This window comes from Spermophilus citellus, assembly GCF_964194105.1.
Source record: "Spermophilus citellus genome assembly, chromosome: 18".
Lineage (NCBI taxonomy): Eukaryota > Metazoa > Chordata > Mammalia > Rodentia > Sciuridae > Spermophilus > Spermophilus citellus.
In genome coordinates, this window is record NC_138200.1 from 53967604 (window position 1) to 53982998 (window position 15395).

Sequence of the window (15395 nt, forward strand, 5' to 3'; positions counted from 1 at the left end):
TCTGAGAGGCAGTCAGTTAACAAGCATGCATTGAGGACAGAGTTCTAAAGAGAAAAAAGAAATAGAAACTCAGATTTTAATTATTCATTCATTCATTCATTTCTCAAACATTATTGATTGCTCACTACAAATTCAGCATTATGCTAAGTGTTGGGCATTGCTCTTGAGAAGTTTACAATTTAGTTGGAGAGCTAAAACACAAAGATATGAAATCCTTTGAGAGGGCTAGGGATATAGCTCAGTGATAAAGCACTTGCCTTGCATGCACAAGGCCCTGGGTTCAATCACAGCCAAAAAAAAAAAAAAAAAGAAAGAAAGAAATCATTTGAGAAAGAGTTGAAATTACAAGGAAAAGCCAGATTAATTAGTTCACTTAAAGAAGGAATCAACAGCCCAGTATGGTGTGCACTCCTGTAATCCCAGTGATTTGGGAGGCTGAGGCAGGAGGATCATAAGTTCAAAACCAGCCTCGGCAATTTATTGAGCCCTTGTCTCCAAAAATATAAAGGGCTGGGGATGTGGCTCAGTGATTAAGTACCCTCGGGTTCAATCCCCAGAACAACAACAACAAAAAAAAAAAAAACAATGAAGGAATCAATCAATATCTGTGATTTATAAAAATAAGTTTCCTGAAGATAGGAATTTTAAAGTTTCAGGGAAAGATAATAAATGTGAAGAGTTTCTAATTATAGTAGCATATCTCACATGTAACTATGGTCATTTCATGTATGAGATATACCTCTACTTTTAAAAACATGCCCTCCTTTCTACAAAATCTTTAGCTCTTTTCCATAAAGGAATGATCAGGAGAACTGGGGATATGGCTCAGTGATAAAATACTTGCCTAGCATGCCTGAGGACCTGGGTTCAATCCCCAATACCAAAAAATAAAAAAAAGTAGGTACAACAAAACAAAAGAAGACCAAAATCTAGAATTGTAGAATTCCAAAGAAGGAGTTTACCTTTACCTTTGCTATTATGTAGTATTTTGGTAGAAAATATAATTGTTTACCGCATCCATTCTCTCCACTTCCTTACCAACTGATTGATTTCCATTTTTGTTGAGAGTCTCAATGTGCCTACATATAAAATCCTACATATGCTGGATACAGTGACTCAGGAAGCTGAGGCAGGAGGATCACAAGTTCCAGGCCAGTCTCACGAAGGCAACTTAGTGGACCTTGTCTCAAAAACAACAAAAAATATAGCTCAGTGCTACAGCACCCTTCAGTTCAACCTGCAGTACCAAAAAATAAAAAATAAATAAGTAAAATAAAACACACATTTTCTAGGCTTCCTTTTTAGATAAAGTAAACATGTGACACAGTCCTGTCCAATGAAATGTAAATCAAAGCCACTGTGTGTGTCTTCCAGGGAATGGAATTGTTTCTTTTGCCCTTTGCCCTTCCTTTCTCTTCCCTAGAATGCCAACATGATGCCTAGAGGTGACAGTCACCTAAGTATGAGCACATGTCTACTTTTAAAAGTTGGGAGAAAGCTTGTGTACCTGATGGCATCATGGGCTGTGAGGCCAGCCTCGGATGGCCTCACTCCAGAGTTCTTGAGTGAGAAAAATAAAACCTCCAAGCCACCCGTGTTTGTCACTAGCAGCCAAACACCATCCTTACCTGATAAATAATCTAACCTACTAGTTTCACAGAGAAGAGACAGAGACCCAAGAAAGTTACATAAAGTTGGACAAATCCTATCAAGATAAGAGTTTCTTACCCCCAAATGACGGAAAACAGAATCCTAAACCTCTTAAGCAGAAATGAGGAATTTATCAGTTGATTACCTGAAGTCAGGTGTGACTACCTCTGGAAACTCCAGTGACTTTTCTTTCCTTTTTCAGATTCTGGCCTTTCTCTCTTCCCTTTTCTTTGTTCTGCTTTGTGGGGACTAGTCCACTGCACACAAGCTCTTTACTCTTTGTGGCAAGGTGGTGCCAGTAGCTCCAGTCTTACTCTACCCGGGATTAAGTCCAGAGGGAAAGCAAAAACTCCCTGGTGGAAAGTCACACGACTCTGGAGAAGTGGAAATGTCTGCTGGGCATTGTGAAAGTGCTCAGTAGGTGTTAAAAATAAAAACTCAGCACCCTGGGATCCAAGGTGGTTCACTTTCTTTTTATCAAATTGCCTCCAATAAACTTAAATAGGTATATGTGGCATCCACGATAAACATCAGATATTTCTTTGGATCATATATTCCTTTGGAAGCTTTTAATCATTGAGGCATGTGAGTACAACATAGAAAAAACAAATCTATCCAGAAGAAATTAGAATTCACTGGACAGCCATGACAAAAGACGGCCCCCAACACTGAAGATCAAGTCTGACTGGGGGTTCAGGGTAGACTGGATATACTCAGTGATGCAGGCTACATCTTCCCTTTTGCTCCTAGAAGGAAACCTATTAGATCAACCATAGAATTTTTCTCTCATGTTTTTCTCTTATTTGTTGATTCTTTTTTCTTTTGGTGCAGGGAATTGAACTCGGGTCCTCAGGCACTAAGGCTGAATGATTTTTTGAATGTTTCTTTTTGAATTTTCCTCTTTTTTATATTTATCTTGCACCAAAAAAGCCCTAAGACATATGAAGAGCAGATGATCTACTTGTTCCTTATGACTTTGGTTCCTTATGTGCTCAGAGTACCTTCCCTTATGACTTTGGTTCCTTATGTGCTCAGAGTACCTTCAGCTTGTTCTGTACCTGCTTTTTTAAATGTGTTGGTCCTTGGTCCAGGCCTTGCAGAGTAAACTTTAGACTCATTATTACCCAAGTTTTCCATGAGTGGAAGGTTTGCAAATTGATCCTCTTCAAAGACATGATAGATGCTTTTTGTTTCAACTACCTTTTTTTTTTTTTTTCTTTCTTTCTCAGGAGAATTTTTGACTGTTAGGATTTGTGAACTTCTTCCACATTTAGTTATTATGAAAGTCAGCATTAGCTAGGTGCAGTGGTGCACAACTGTAATCCCAGCTACTCGGAAGGCTGAGGCAGGAGGATTACAAGTACAAGACCAACTTCAGCAATTTAGCAAGGCCCTAAAGATTTAGCAAGACCCTATCTCAAAATAAAACATAAAAAAAGGGCTGGGGTTGTGGTTCAGTGGTTAAGAGCCCCTGGGTCAATCCTCAGTACCAAACAACAATAAAAAAAACAGAGAGAGAAGAAAGTCAGCATGTAGTGGTTTAAATATTAATGCTTAAGTATGTTTAGTGTGAAAACTAGGAATTCACGCTCATGCAGGCTTGTTTCTTATCAATTACTCTTTCACTGAGTGTCAGCAGGTTAAGTTTACTTGGATTACCTGCAGGTAAAGAATAAGTCTAAGATCACTGCTTTTCTGGTTAGAGTCCGCCATTCCAGATAACAACTATAAAGGCTAAAGTCTCTTGGGTGACTCATGTGTAGTGGTGTTTGCTTCTCTGTTAAGTAATTTTTTGGTGGGTTAAGCTATTTGACTCCAACAATGAAGGGCCTGTTGGTGGAAAAAATCGTCTGCCATTCCTGTCTCAGTCATCTCTCTATCCCTTACTCTCAACATATGAGCAATTACTGGTTTTTTTTTTTTTTAATTCTACTTCCATATATATGTGTATGTGTGTGTGTGTGTGTGTGTATGTATATATATATATATATATATATATATATATATATATATGGAAATGCTGTGGAAATCCAACAGAGAAAACAATATTGCTTAGAAGAGTTCAGGATGAATTCACAGAGGAAGTGATATCTGAGCTGGACTCTGAAGGTAGTAGGATTTTTGCAGTGGAGAAACTGAATAAATGAGTAAATAAATATTCTAAGTCTCGGGGCTGGGGATGTGGCTCAAGTGGTAGCGCGCTCGCCTGGCATGCGTGCGGCCCGGGTTCGATCCTCAGCACCACATACCAACAAAGATGTTGTGTCCGCCGAGAACTAAAAAATAAATATTAAAAATTCTCTCTCTCTCTCTCTTCCCTCTCTCACTCTCTCTTTAAAAAAAATATTCTAAGTCTCATAATATATATACATATATTTTATATTTATATATATATATATATTTATACACACATATATAATGTCTTACCTATATAATTCCTTCTTTTCATTTTTTTCCTCTTTTCTCTTTAGGTCATAATTGGCTTTAGGCAGTTCTCTGTATCCAGGTTCAAAGCTGCCATGTTATGCCTCACACTGCTGCACTGGAACTTTCTGGTGCTTTTTGGTCGGGTCATTGCCTTCTTCAAAAAATTTCAACCACTCCCCAATGCCTATAGGATAAAGAACCAAATTCTTTCCCCCCTGCCCATTTCTTTTCTTTTTCTTTTTTTTTTTTTAATACTGGGGATAAAACCTAGGGTCTCATCCATGCTAGGCAAAAGCTCTACCAGGAATTACATCCCCAGCCCCTCTCTGTTCTATTCTTACCTTTCTTCTCTTCTTCCATTCTAGTAATCTGTGTACCCACTGTCAAATTCCTACTAAAACATCAATTAGAGAGTTTATTTCATTCTGTGTGGGTGCTAAAGTTATGTGTGCACAATTATAAGCTATTTAAGGCAAGAATTGGACTTCATTTATATTTTTACTTGTAGTGTTGGGGATTAACCCAGGGCCTCATGAATGCTGGGCAAGTGTTTTACCACTGAGCTGTATCCCAGCCCTCTGTTTTATTTATTTTACCTTTCCAGGTACTGCACAACCAAGTGCTCATGGTGTATCAAAGAGAGACCCATGGACTGTTAATTCCCTGTGATGATTACTATGCCACCAGCTTGAACAAAATCATGTGTGAATCCAACAGAGAAAACAATATGGCGTAGAAGAGTTCAGGATGAATTCACAGAGGAAGTGATATCTGAGCTGAACTCCGAAGGTAAAGTAGAATTTTTGCAGGTGGAGAAACTGAATAAATGAGTAAATGAATATTCTAAGTCTCATTCATATTTTATAATTAGATTCTAAAATCTGTTGGCAAATCTCTGGTATGTCTCTTCTCCTGTTTAGGGCAGTCTACATTCCCCCCCACCCTCCACACCCACATTCAGCTGAAACAAATACATAGCAGGTAGAGTATGGTATATCTAAAGCCAATCTAGTTTATCTAATAACTTTAATTTAGATATTTGGGGCTTAATTGTGGATGACCAATTCAACTATTTTATCACTGCATCTTTTTTTTAATATTAAAAAATTATTTTATTTCATATACTCACAGTAAATAAATGGAAAATAAAACAGTGGTTGTATCTATTATAACATCAAAAGTATACTTGGAAATAAATCTATAAGAACTCTATGCTATAAACCACAAAACACTGCTGTTGTTTCACTTAGCTACCTCTGCATGCTCCTGTCTTTGTCCACAATCCCCCATTTATAAGGATAGCAGTCATCTTGGACTGGGGTTCCACTCTACTCCATTGCGACCACATCTTAACTGATTACATCCACAACAATCGTATTTCTAAGTAAAGTTGCACTGCGAATTACTGGGGGTTAAAAATTCAATATATCTTTTTTTTTTAATATTTATTTATTTATTTTTAGTTTTCGGTGGACACAACATCTTTCTTTGTATGTGGTGCTGAGGATCGAACCCAGGCCGCATGCATGCCAGACGAGCGCACTACCGCTTGAGCCACATCCCCAGCCCTCAATATATCTTTTTTGAGGGTGCACAGCTCAACCCATATTAGATTCCTACAAAAATTGTCCACCAATTTTTACTGGGTTAAAAGGATATTCTTACAATTTAGTCATGTTACATACAATGTGTGATATTTTTTAAAAATATATATATATTTTTAGTTTTAACAGATATGAAAATATATTTCAAAGTTTCAGTAAATCATACAATTTTGTAAAGCCATAGAAATAAATAATATTGGGCTGTGGCTCAGTGGTAGAGTGCTCACCTGAGTATTTAGCCACTATCCTCTGCAAATCTGAAACACAGACACTTGATTTCTTTGACTATCCACTGAAGTTCAATGAAGCCCAGGTATTTCTTGGAATATTTGCATCAATACATCTTAGCTGTGATACATCACATTGTAAACAAGAGTGTGTCAGGACTTTGCCCTGCAACTGTCTAGCTTCTTTCAACCCCTGTAGGAAATTTCTGTTGGAACAGACATAGCAGCTATAGGGGATAGGAGGAGGAAAAGAATGAATGTGGTCTGTGAGATGGCATTCCTTCTTCATCTCCTATTAAGAAAGCAAATGAATAATTTATCTGTAGATACCTGTACAGATTTCTAGCCTAGCACCTATCATAGTGCATTTGCTTTTTTATAGGGCAACTTCCCTGCCCTTGCCCAGGCCACTGTTTACTTCTTACATGGTCTTTGTAAAATCTTTGTATTTTAAAATTTCCACAGACATTTGTTTATGGAATGAGAGCAGAATAAATTTGCTTCATATAGAGAAATGGTTTTTCATCTTTTTCTGGGTTATGGATTTTTCTTTCAGAAAGCTTATGATGGCTAAACTTTTAACCTTTGTTTCCCAAAGAAAGAGATGCATGTAGGTACAAGCTTGCAAAAATTTGCATACCAGTTTAGGAAGATCACAAATACCTGAAGCAAATCCCTGGATCTCTGGGTTTTAAACTCCCTGAATTGGGATGCAGATGTAGCTCAGTGAAAGAGTGCCTGCCTACCACGTGTAAAGTCCTGAGTTTGATCCCCAGCACTGCAAGCAAACAACAAACAAACAAACAAACAAACAAAAACTCTCTCTGAATTAAGAGAGAGCATAATAATAAATTTAAAAAAGCTTTAGTGGGGCTGGGGATGTGGCTCAAGTGGTAGTGCGCTCGCCTGGCATGCATGCGGCCCGGGTTCGATCCTCAGCACCACATACAAATAAAGATGTTGTGTCTGCCAAAAACTAAAAAATAAATATTAAAAAAACTCACTCTCTCTCTTTAAAAAATAAATAAATAAATAAATAAATAAATAAATAAAAAAGCTTTAGTAATTCATGCTCCCATGCTCCCCACCCGATGGTACTAGGATTGAATCCAGGGGTGCTGTACCACTGAGCTAGTCCTTTTTATTTTGAAACAGGGTCTCCTTGAGATGCCCAGGCTGGCTTTGAATTTGGTAATTCTCCTGCCTCAGACTTCTGAGTCACTAGGATTACAAGTTTATGCCTGCGTGCCAGGCTACTAGTTCATATTCTTGTTTAAAATAACACAGTTGAAGTGAAGCTACTAGCTAGAATTCCATAATACTAAGATCAGAAGTGCAAAAGCATCTTAGTAAATGTAATGTGGTGGTTCAGGGCCAGTATGAAAAAGGACTTGCTTGCAGTTTGCATATTTTTTTTTTTTAAAGAGAGAGAATTTTAATATTTATTTTTTAGTTACCAGTGGACACAGCATCTTTGTTTGTATGTGGTGCTGAGGATCAAACCTGGGCTGCACACATGCCAGGCGAGCGAGCAAGCTACCACTTGAGCCACATCTCCAGCCCAAGTTTGCATATGTTTAAGTTGCCTGGTATTGGGGTGATTTGGAGACATTACCTTCTTTCCTTTCTTGGCTTAATGGACTCAGGGGTTTCTATTTTCTTATTAAAATTTCTCCTCCCTAATCCATCGTTTGCATTTCTCCAGCATTTACCTCCTTTCACACTCCTCACTAAGTCTTTCAGATTCAAGTTGATTTTACTGCACCTTAGGATTTGTAATCACTCTAGATCTTGAGAGACTTAAACTGATCTCTAATGACTTCAGAAGCAAACTCTGACTCAAATCAATTCATAAAATACAGAAGTACTTCATCAAAGTGAATTAGATGCTTGATTATAAGATTTAGGCACTTTGGAAGATGAAAAGAGTGAGGATATACTAAATTTAATGGCAAATAGAATAGAAACTAATTTTACCTTCAGAAACCTTTTCCAGAGCATGATCTCAGGGTAAAAAGTATCACATAAACATAACCAAATAAGAATCGGATAAAAATTTTAGCACAAATGAAGTCACTGCTGCTGCCCACCACTATCAATTCTCTATTAAGGAGCGCTCCCAAGGTGGGGCAAAAATAATTTGCAGTATAAACTTTTTTAGTCAATTATTTGAATCACACTGGAAATTTTCCTTCCAGATTGTGTTTGTTTAGCAGGTTCCTTACAATATATGTGTGACTAAAATTATTTTAACAGCCTTCATTGTATTATAATGACAAAGATTCTGTAGATCTTGTGACAACACATTACTTTGTTCTGTATGAGTTATTTAATTCCTTTTCAAGTGGTTGATATTTGAACCTCTTTCATTTAGAGTAGATCCAGCTACACAATTCTCAAAGTGCCTAAACAGATGTAGGAGGGGTTAACACTACCAGTACAAACACACTACAAATACAAAAAGTGAGACTTTATTGCATAATCTACACAATCTTGTAGCTGAATCCAGGTTCTTGTGAAATTGTAATCAAGTGACTAGGGAATGTGATACCTGATTCGGAAGTAATATAAAGGAATTCTACAAACTACTAAATCTGCTGTATGTTTTGTTCTATGATCCTATTGTAATTTTCAATGAGAGGAAATTTCCAAATTTTACATAAAGTCATGTCAGTATTTTATGAAGAACTGTGGATGATGGGGTGGTTTTTAAAATATTTTCACACTACTTCAAATACCAACTAACAGGGAACACAACTAAGATACAAATGACCACAAAGGGAAATGTCATTAGAACTAGAAGGACATATAGTTTACTAGAGAAATAGTGATCAGATAGTTATTTTTGATAACCTTGATTATCATGCAGGTCACACTGTTTTTTGATCAGGGACCCTTCTTCATTCCGCTTTTACCTAATTAGGGGAAATCTGATTAACATAAAAACAAAGCAGAAGAGAAAAAAAAAAAAAGAAGTCACAAGAGGGCAAAGTACAGAAGGGAAGAGTCCTTGCTAATTCTTGACCTGTTAATTAGGGTCAGAACAATGTGGGATTTTTTTATACTCTGAGTTTGTTGAGGAATTACACAGAAATATGCTTAGTGATTCACCAAGCTTTCTTAGTACTGAGGCTCTGCCTGGTGCATTGCAATTTCCTCTTGTCAAATCATATAGTGACTAATGGAGCCTGGAGGTCTCTAACAGGTGTTTACTGAAACTCAAAAGATATGGGATTTCAATAGGCCTTGGCTTGTTAGGCAATGTGAGATTTGGGTCTTCCCCTCTCAAATGGCTCTTCCCAGCTATGAAGGGACTTCCCTTGGGACTTGTTACAGCAGCCTATAGTGGCCTGTTCTGCTTTGCCATCTTTGGGTGGCTCTGAAAAGCTTTCTTACCTTTTGACAGGAGGAAAATGTTCACAGTGTTGATTTCTCTGCTATACAGAATTCTGCGAAGATAATTTGGCAACCTGAATCAGATTTTCAGATGGAAAGATAGGTAGGCTCTGATGACACAAGTATAAATTCTAGATGTGCAGTTAGAGCTTAGTAAAGGGCCCACCCCAGAGGCAACTGGACTGGGGCGTCCTTTGCTGAGACCTTCTTCCCCCAGCCCCAGCACTCCAATTTCAGATGAAGTGCCCAAATTTATGGGTGAGAGAGGCTGTAAATTACATACATGTACATAATACAACAGTCTGATTTTTAAGATTTATAAGATCTTTGTTAAGATAAAATGACAGAAACAAAACCAACTCACATAGCTCAAAATCCTTACCCATGCGGTTATTGGCATCAATATTCCACACAAGATTAAATTTCTTTCTCAAGATGCACACCCTGAGCTCCAATTGATATTTTAATAACTTGATTAAAAATCTCCCAGAAGTCTATTAAGAGTCAGGAAACGGTCTGCGGTGTAGGTGAGGATTTTTGTTTTTGCAATGGAAACTTTTGGCCCCCATGAACAGAATAGCAAAAACTCATTTACGTGTGCGTGTGCTCTTCCTCCATCCTAGTCTAGTCCAAAACTCAAACATGAAAACCTGTATAGAAGAGTAGCGTTTTAGGTTTGCTTTTTTTTTCCCCCTCCAGAACATTCAGGTGGATTCACAGATCCAATTTTTAAATTGTCTTATTTCCCACTCTTGAGTAAATTTCAGATTCTCTAGCGCAATCATATTTTTTAAAGTAATAAATTACAGTCTCCAAAGTCGGTGTGTGTGTGGGGGGAGGGAGGGAAGAAGACACTTTAATTAAAAACAATCAATAACCTGGTGTTTTTAGGATACGGTCTACCATTTCCTAATTAAGAAATGAGTTTGACAGTCGTTTGGCCAGCTTATTGTAGACACTGCTATGAAAACCCCAAAGAGCTGGTCGCTGTCCAAACGACGAAACTCCATTTGCCTGCGAAACTCTGGCCTCGGCCGCCGCGAGTCGCTGGGTTCTTCCCTTCCCTTGCAGGCACCTCGGCTGCTCCGGGTCGGTGTCCTCCTGCGCACACCGCGGCGCGGAGCAGGCCGCCTCAGGCTCGCCGCCACCAGGTCGGTGCAAATACCTTTTCCCTCCTCCGGGCCCCAGCGTGTGACGCCTCCCCACCTCCCTCCCTCCCTCCCTGCCGGCGGGGCCCTTTCCCCGGCTCGGGATCAGCCGCCCGGGCAGCTGCGGCAGGAAGCGAAGCCCTTGTTGATGCTGTTCCGTGACGAGCCTCCCCGCCCTCCGGCTGCTGCCAGGCTCTTCCCGGCTCTCGGGAGCCCCCCTCCGCGCCTGCGCAGTGCCCCACGGGGGGCGGGGCTCAGATTCCTGTCAGCGGCGGCGGCGGTGGCGGCGACCGTCAGTTTTCGCTGAGGAGAAGCACGAAACGGACCCGTTGGCTCTCCCCCCCTCCCCTTCCCCGCCCTGAACTCTCTCCTGGCTCGCCGGGAATCAGCCCCCGTGGAGTTTCCCTCCACCCCGACGCCGTTTCGTTGGTCCTTGGCTCGGTGGAAGTCACTGCCCTCGAGGAGGAGGCAGCAGCAGCCGCCCTCGCCTCGCCGCCCCCGGTTCGGTGCCCGCGGTCTCGGAGAGGAGGTGCCGCCGCCACCGCCGCTCCCCCCCTCCCGCTGCCCTCGGGCCGGGCTGGGTCGAGCTGCGATGCCCTCGGACTTCATCTCATTGCTCAGCGCGGACCTAGACCTGGAATCGCCCAAGTCCCTTTACTCGCGAGGTGAGTCAGGCTGGGGGGGTGGGGCGTGGGGGCGGGGAGAGCCGGCGCCCGGGAGCCCAGGGGGTCCCCGTCGGGGCGGGGGCGGCGAAGCCGGGACCCCGCGAGCCGGTCGGGCTGCCGTGGGGGAGCGGTGCGGGGGACGGCTGGTGGTAGAGGGGCAGGCGGAGAAGCGGCGGCCCCTCCCCCGCGGAGCCGCGGGCCGCCCGGGGCCCGATTCCGTCGGCCCCGGGTGTCTGCGGCACCGTTGGCTCTGAGCGTCCGGCGGCAGGTCGGGCTCGGCCACCCTCTGCGAGGAGCTCGCGCCGGCCTCCCCCGCTCGGGGATCACCCCGAACTGGGCCCCACGCTGGGGCCGCGGCGATCCGCGCGCACGGCTCTTCTTACCGGGACCCTCCTCCCGGGCAAAGTTGCCCCCCAGCGGGCGGCGTGGCTGGAGGCCGGTTCTGGGGGCAGGGTCACCATTTTACCCCCCTTCGGCTTGTTGTGCGCAGTCTTTCTGCCCCCCTCTCCCTCTGGCCTAGTCCACTCCCTCCGCTTGTCGGGACGGCCCCCCTCGGCCAGGCGTTCTTCCTTTCCCTCGTCATCTTCGCTGGAAAGGGCCCGAATTTTCTTTTCCCACCTCCGTGGCATTCTAATTACTTACTTCTCCCTCTCTTTTCAAAGATAATGGTGCTCTCTCTGGGTTAGTTTTATTCCTCTCCTCCCTCTGGAGTATCAGGCTGAGGCACGGACGCTGTCCTTTGAGAATTTTCTCTTCTTTGCTGTTCAAGGGCTTCTTGCAGGGAGGGGACAGTGGACAGAGATTCCCACTTAAAAACTCTTTTTGGCTAAGGCCTGCAGGGGATTCCCAGCATCTCAAATATTAATACTTGAGCTGATTTCTATTGGCATTAAATTCCTATACTGGACACCATAAGAATGTGTCAGAACAGGTTCCCTATGCAAGGGGCATCAAACCAAAATACTCCCACTGCACTCATCACTCTTTAAACCACTGGGACGAGGCGAAAGACATTACTGGATTGTTAACTGTTCATTTCATTATGTTAAAAAAAATATGCCAGGTGAACCCTTTTCCTGAGAAATTCAGCGTTTTGCTTGTTTTTGGTTTTATGCATCCATCCCCTGATTCCATCCCCTCCAAAACAAACGAACAAAACAGGAGCTTCAACTTCACATTAATGTGTTTAAGTTGTTTAAGTGAATGACAGTAAGGTGGTTTACTCTGGAAGATACTGGACTTTATGGACTGGCTATTGAGTTTGTGTACAGAATCCTACTTAGTTACTGTAACCATTGCTTCGATGACTTTAGTTGGCGGTCACCAACCATCCTGTGGATATTTTTCGGACAGTGTTACTTGAAGTAGTTAAGAAATATTGTAGTTTTGAGTGCCAGGAGGAAGACAATATCAAGAGATGAATCTTAGAGAAGGACTAATGTGGTACACTTGGATGCTAAAAATAGTCAAGACACTAACACCATTTGGGCAGTAATCGTCAGATAATTTTCCATGAAACGAATACTTTATTAAAATATAAGTTTAGTTTAGAGATCAATGTAGAGGCAATTAAGCATTCCTCTTGTAGGGAATATATATACAAGTATGGGCCTTAGATCTCAAAAATATATGATAGTTATATAAGAGATGTATGTTATCCTTGGCATTTTTTTCTCATCCAGCATAAAAAGTACTTAATGCTTTTTGTGTTTTTCAGATTCTTTGAAGTTACACCCATCACAGAATTTTCATAGAGTTGGACTATTGGAAGGTCAGCAAAGTGCCATTTTAAAGCCTATTGTGTTAGTATGCAAAGACTTTCTCTCAAATGGAATTTAAATGGGAAAGTGTGAAACTTTGCAAACTCACACAATGTAGTTTTCTCCTAAATAGCCTGATCCTTCTTTTAGAGCAGCTAAGTGTTTCAGTGTATTTTGTTGTTATGTTGAAATGCTTTTTGGCTGTTGTGTTTGCTTTGAGAAGACTTGAAAAAAAAATCATTTTAAATTATGTGTTGGGTGCTACTATAGATTTCCAGATCTTTATTCTTTTTTTACATACAAACCAAATGTGAAAAGGCTGAAACATTAAGGTGAGTTAATAACTAGAAGAGTGACACAAAACACATACTTAGTTTGGAAATTCCAAACTTAGAACTTTTGTATGCTGAATATTTCAAACATTTATTTACTAAAACATTGATGCTTTTGTAATTTTACATTATATTTAAGGATAAGAAAAGCTGTGTAATAGAGATGATGATTAAGTTATGCTTAGAAAAAAGGCTTTAGAAAGTCCTGGAAATGTTTATGGAATCTGTAGGATAAACAGCGACAATTTAGAAAACTTCATTTTGTGTTGTTTTTAGCATTTTAAGACATCAAATATTCTTTGTGTTTTTAAATAAGTTTTATAGATTTCCCATTTATCATTTATCTTTGAATCTTGTAATCCTGGATTTGGACAGCAAGGATGTTAATTTTCCTGTTATGGAAATGAGAAACAGGGTCTGGGGGCTGTAGCTCATGGTAGAGTGCTTGCCTAGCATGCATGAGGCACTGGGTTTGATCCTCAGCACCACATTAAAAAAATAAATAAGTAAACAAATAAGATAAAGGCCTTCTACAACTACAAAAAAAAAAAAAAAAAAAAAGAGAGAGAGAGAGAGAGAGAGAGAAACAGGCTGAAATTAAGATACTTGGGGGGAAAAATCCCACAGTAGCTGAACCAATGCTCTCTGTTTTATTTAGTGCTTGTTAGCCATGCCAAGGTGCCACTAGGAAATATAAGTATGTATACACACACAAACACACTCTACATAAATATATACAAATACATATACAAGCAGTGACTTTAGGGCCCACTTGAGGAAGGCCCTCAGTATTTAAGTCTGATTTGAGTGTAGGTTTTCCCCTTGCTTAAGAGTAGTCTGATATAGTGAGGGAAAAGTGAATATTGTAATTGAGTTTAACTTTGAATACCAGTTTAGCAATTTGTTAGCTCTGTGACCTGGGATAAGTGATTTTACCTGTTTAAATTTTAATATTCTTTCTATTAAGATAGATACCTCTCTAGTTTAGTGAGCTAGTGTGTATTAAAGTAAGTGCCTTGTGGGGCTGGGGTTGTGGTTCTGTGGTAGAGCGCACGCTTAGCATGTGCGAGACCCTGGGTTCGATCCTCAGCACCACATAAAAAATAAAGAAAGAAAAGATATTGTGTCCAACTAAAAAAATAAAATAAAAATATTTTTTAAAAAGTGCCTTGTATCAAATATTTTTGAAACTCTAATCTGAAGAAAGAAATTTTTAGAAGTGTCTCTTAAAGAAGCAGATTTCTGTTGTGGAGTCATATTTGTGTGTAACATCTCATTTATTTCCTGGGCAACAAATCAGTGTTATAATCATAGAGGTTATTAGGCAGCAGAGAGATATACGGAAGAAAAAGTGTTAATTATTTGAGGCTGGCATTGTGGCTCTGTGGTAGAGCGCTTGCCTAGCACTTTTGAGGCATTGGGTTCAATCCTCAGCACCACATAAAATAAACAAAATTATTAAAAAAAGTGTTAAATATTAAAACATTTTTAATGAGTTGATGGAAATACATATAAGCTTAATAAGTGTTTACATGTTTTTGCCTCTTTGTTGATTTTTCATTTTGGTTTAGTGGCTAGTCAACAATTTAAGACCACCCTTTTACAGATTATATATAAAATGCAAAACATGCAAGTATCAGGTATATTATGTCCTATTTGAATTTTTACCTGAGATGATATAAGAAAGTTGTTTGCTTATTTAATGAAGTATTTAATCTGTACTACCTCATTGCTATTTTTTAACCTTTAATTTGGGCTTGAAAAATACATAAAAGTAAAGAAAACAGATATGAACTCCCACATACTCATTGCTGATATTTTTTATTTTTCTCCTATACTGGGAATTGAACCCAGCCAGGGGCGCTTACCCACTGAGCCACATCCCCAGCCCTTTTCATTTTTGTTTTGAGACAGAGTCTCCCCAAATTGCTTAGGATCTCACTAAGTTGCTGAGGCTGGCTTTGAACTTGTGATCCTCCTGCCTCAGCTTCCTGAGTTGCTTGAATTGCAGGCAGCTGCCACTGTGTGGGACTTCATTTAATCTTTATACTTTAATTTTCTCATCTTTAAATGTGGGCAATAATAGTATCATCATCCTAGGTTGTTATGAAGATTATACTAGGGGAGTTCATGTAAAATATTTAATTTAGTATATAGTAGATGCTCAGTAAATGTTAGCTAACTTA

General features: G+C 40.2%; 1 protein-coding gene across 5 annotated transcripts in view; it reads left to right on the plus strand.

The window, feature by feature from the left end:
* The first annotated feature begins 10697 nt into the window (after nucleotides 1-10697).
* The window catches only part of NFAT5 (nuclear factor of activated T cells 5), a 102621-nt gene continuing 97923 nt past the window's right edge, over nucleotides 10698-15395 (plus strand). The window contains exons 1-2 of one of the 5 annotated variants that reach the window (XM_081274039.1): nucleotides 10698-11117; nucleotides 12835-12888. In XM_081274039.1, coding sequence (XP_081130165.1) covers nucleotides 11045-11117; nucleotides 12835-12888 — 127 coding nt within the window. In that variant the 5' untranslated portion in view covers nucleotides 10698-11044. The remainder of the gene's footprint in view (nucleotides 11118-12834; nucleotides 12889-15395) is intronic. The other 4 variants (XM_081274036.1, XM_081274035.1, XM_081274038.1 and 1 more) reach the window with 4 other exon arrangements.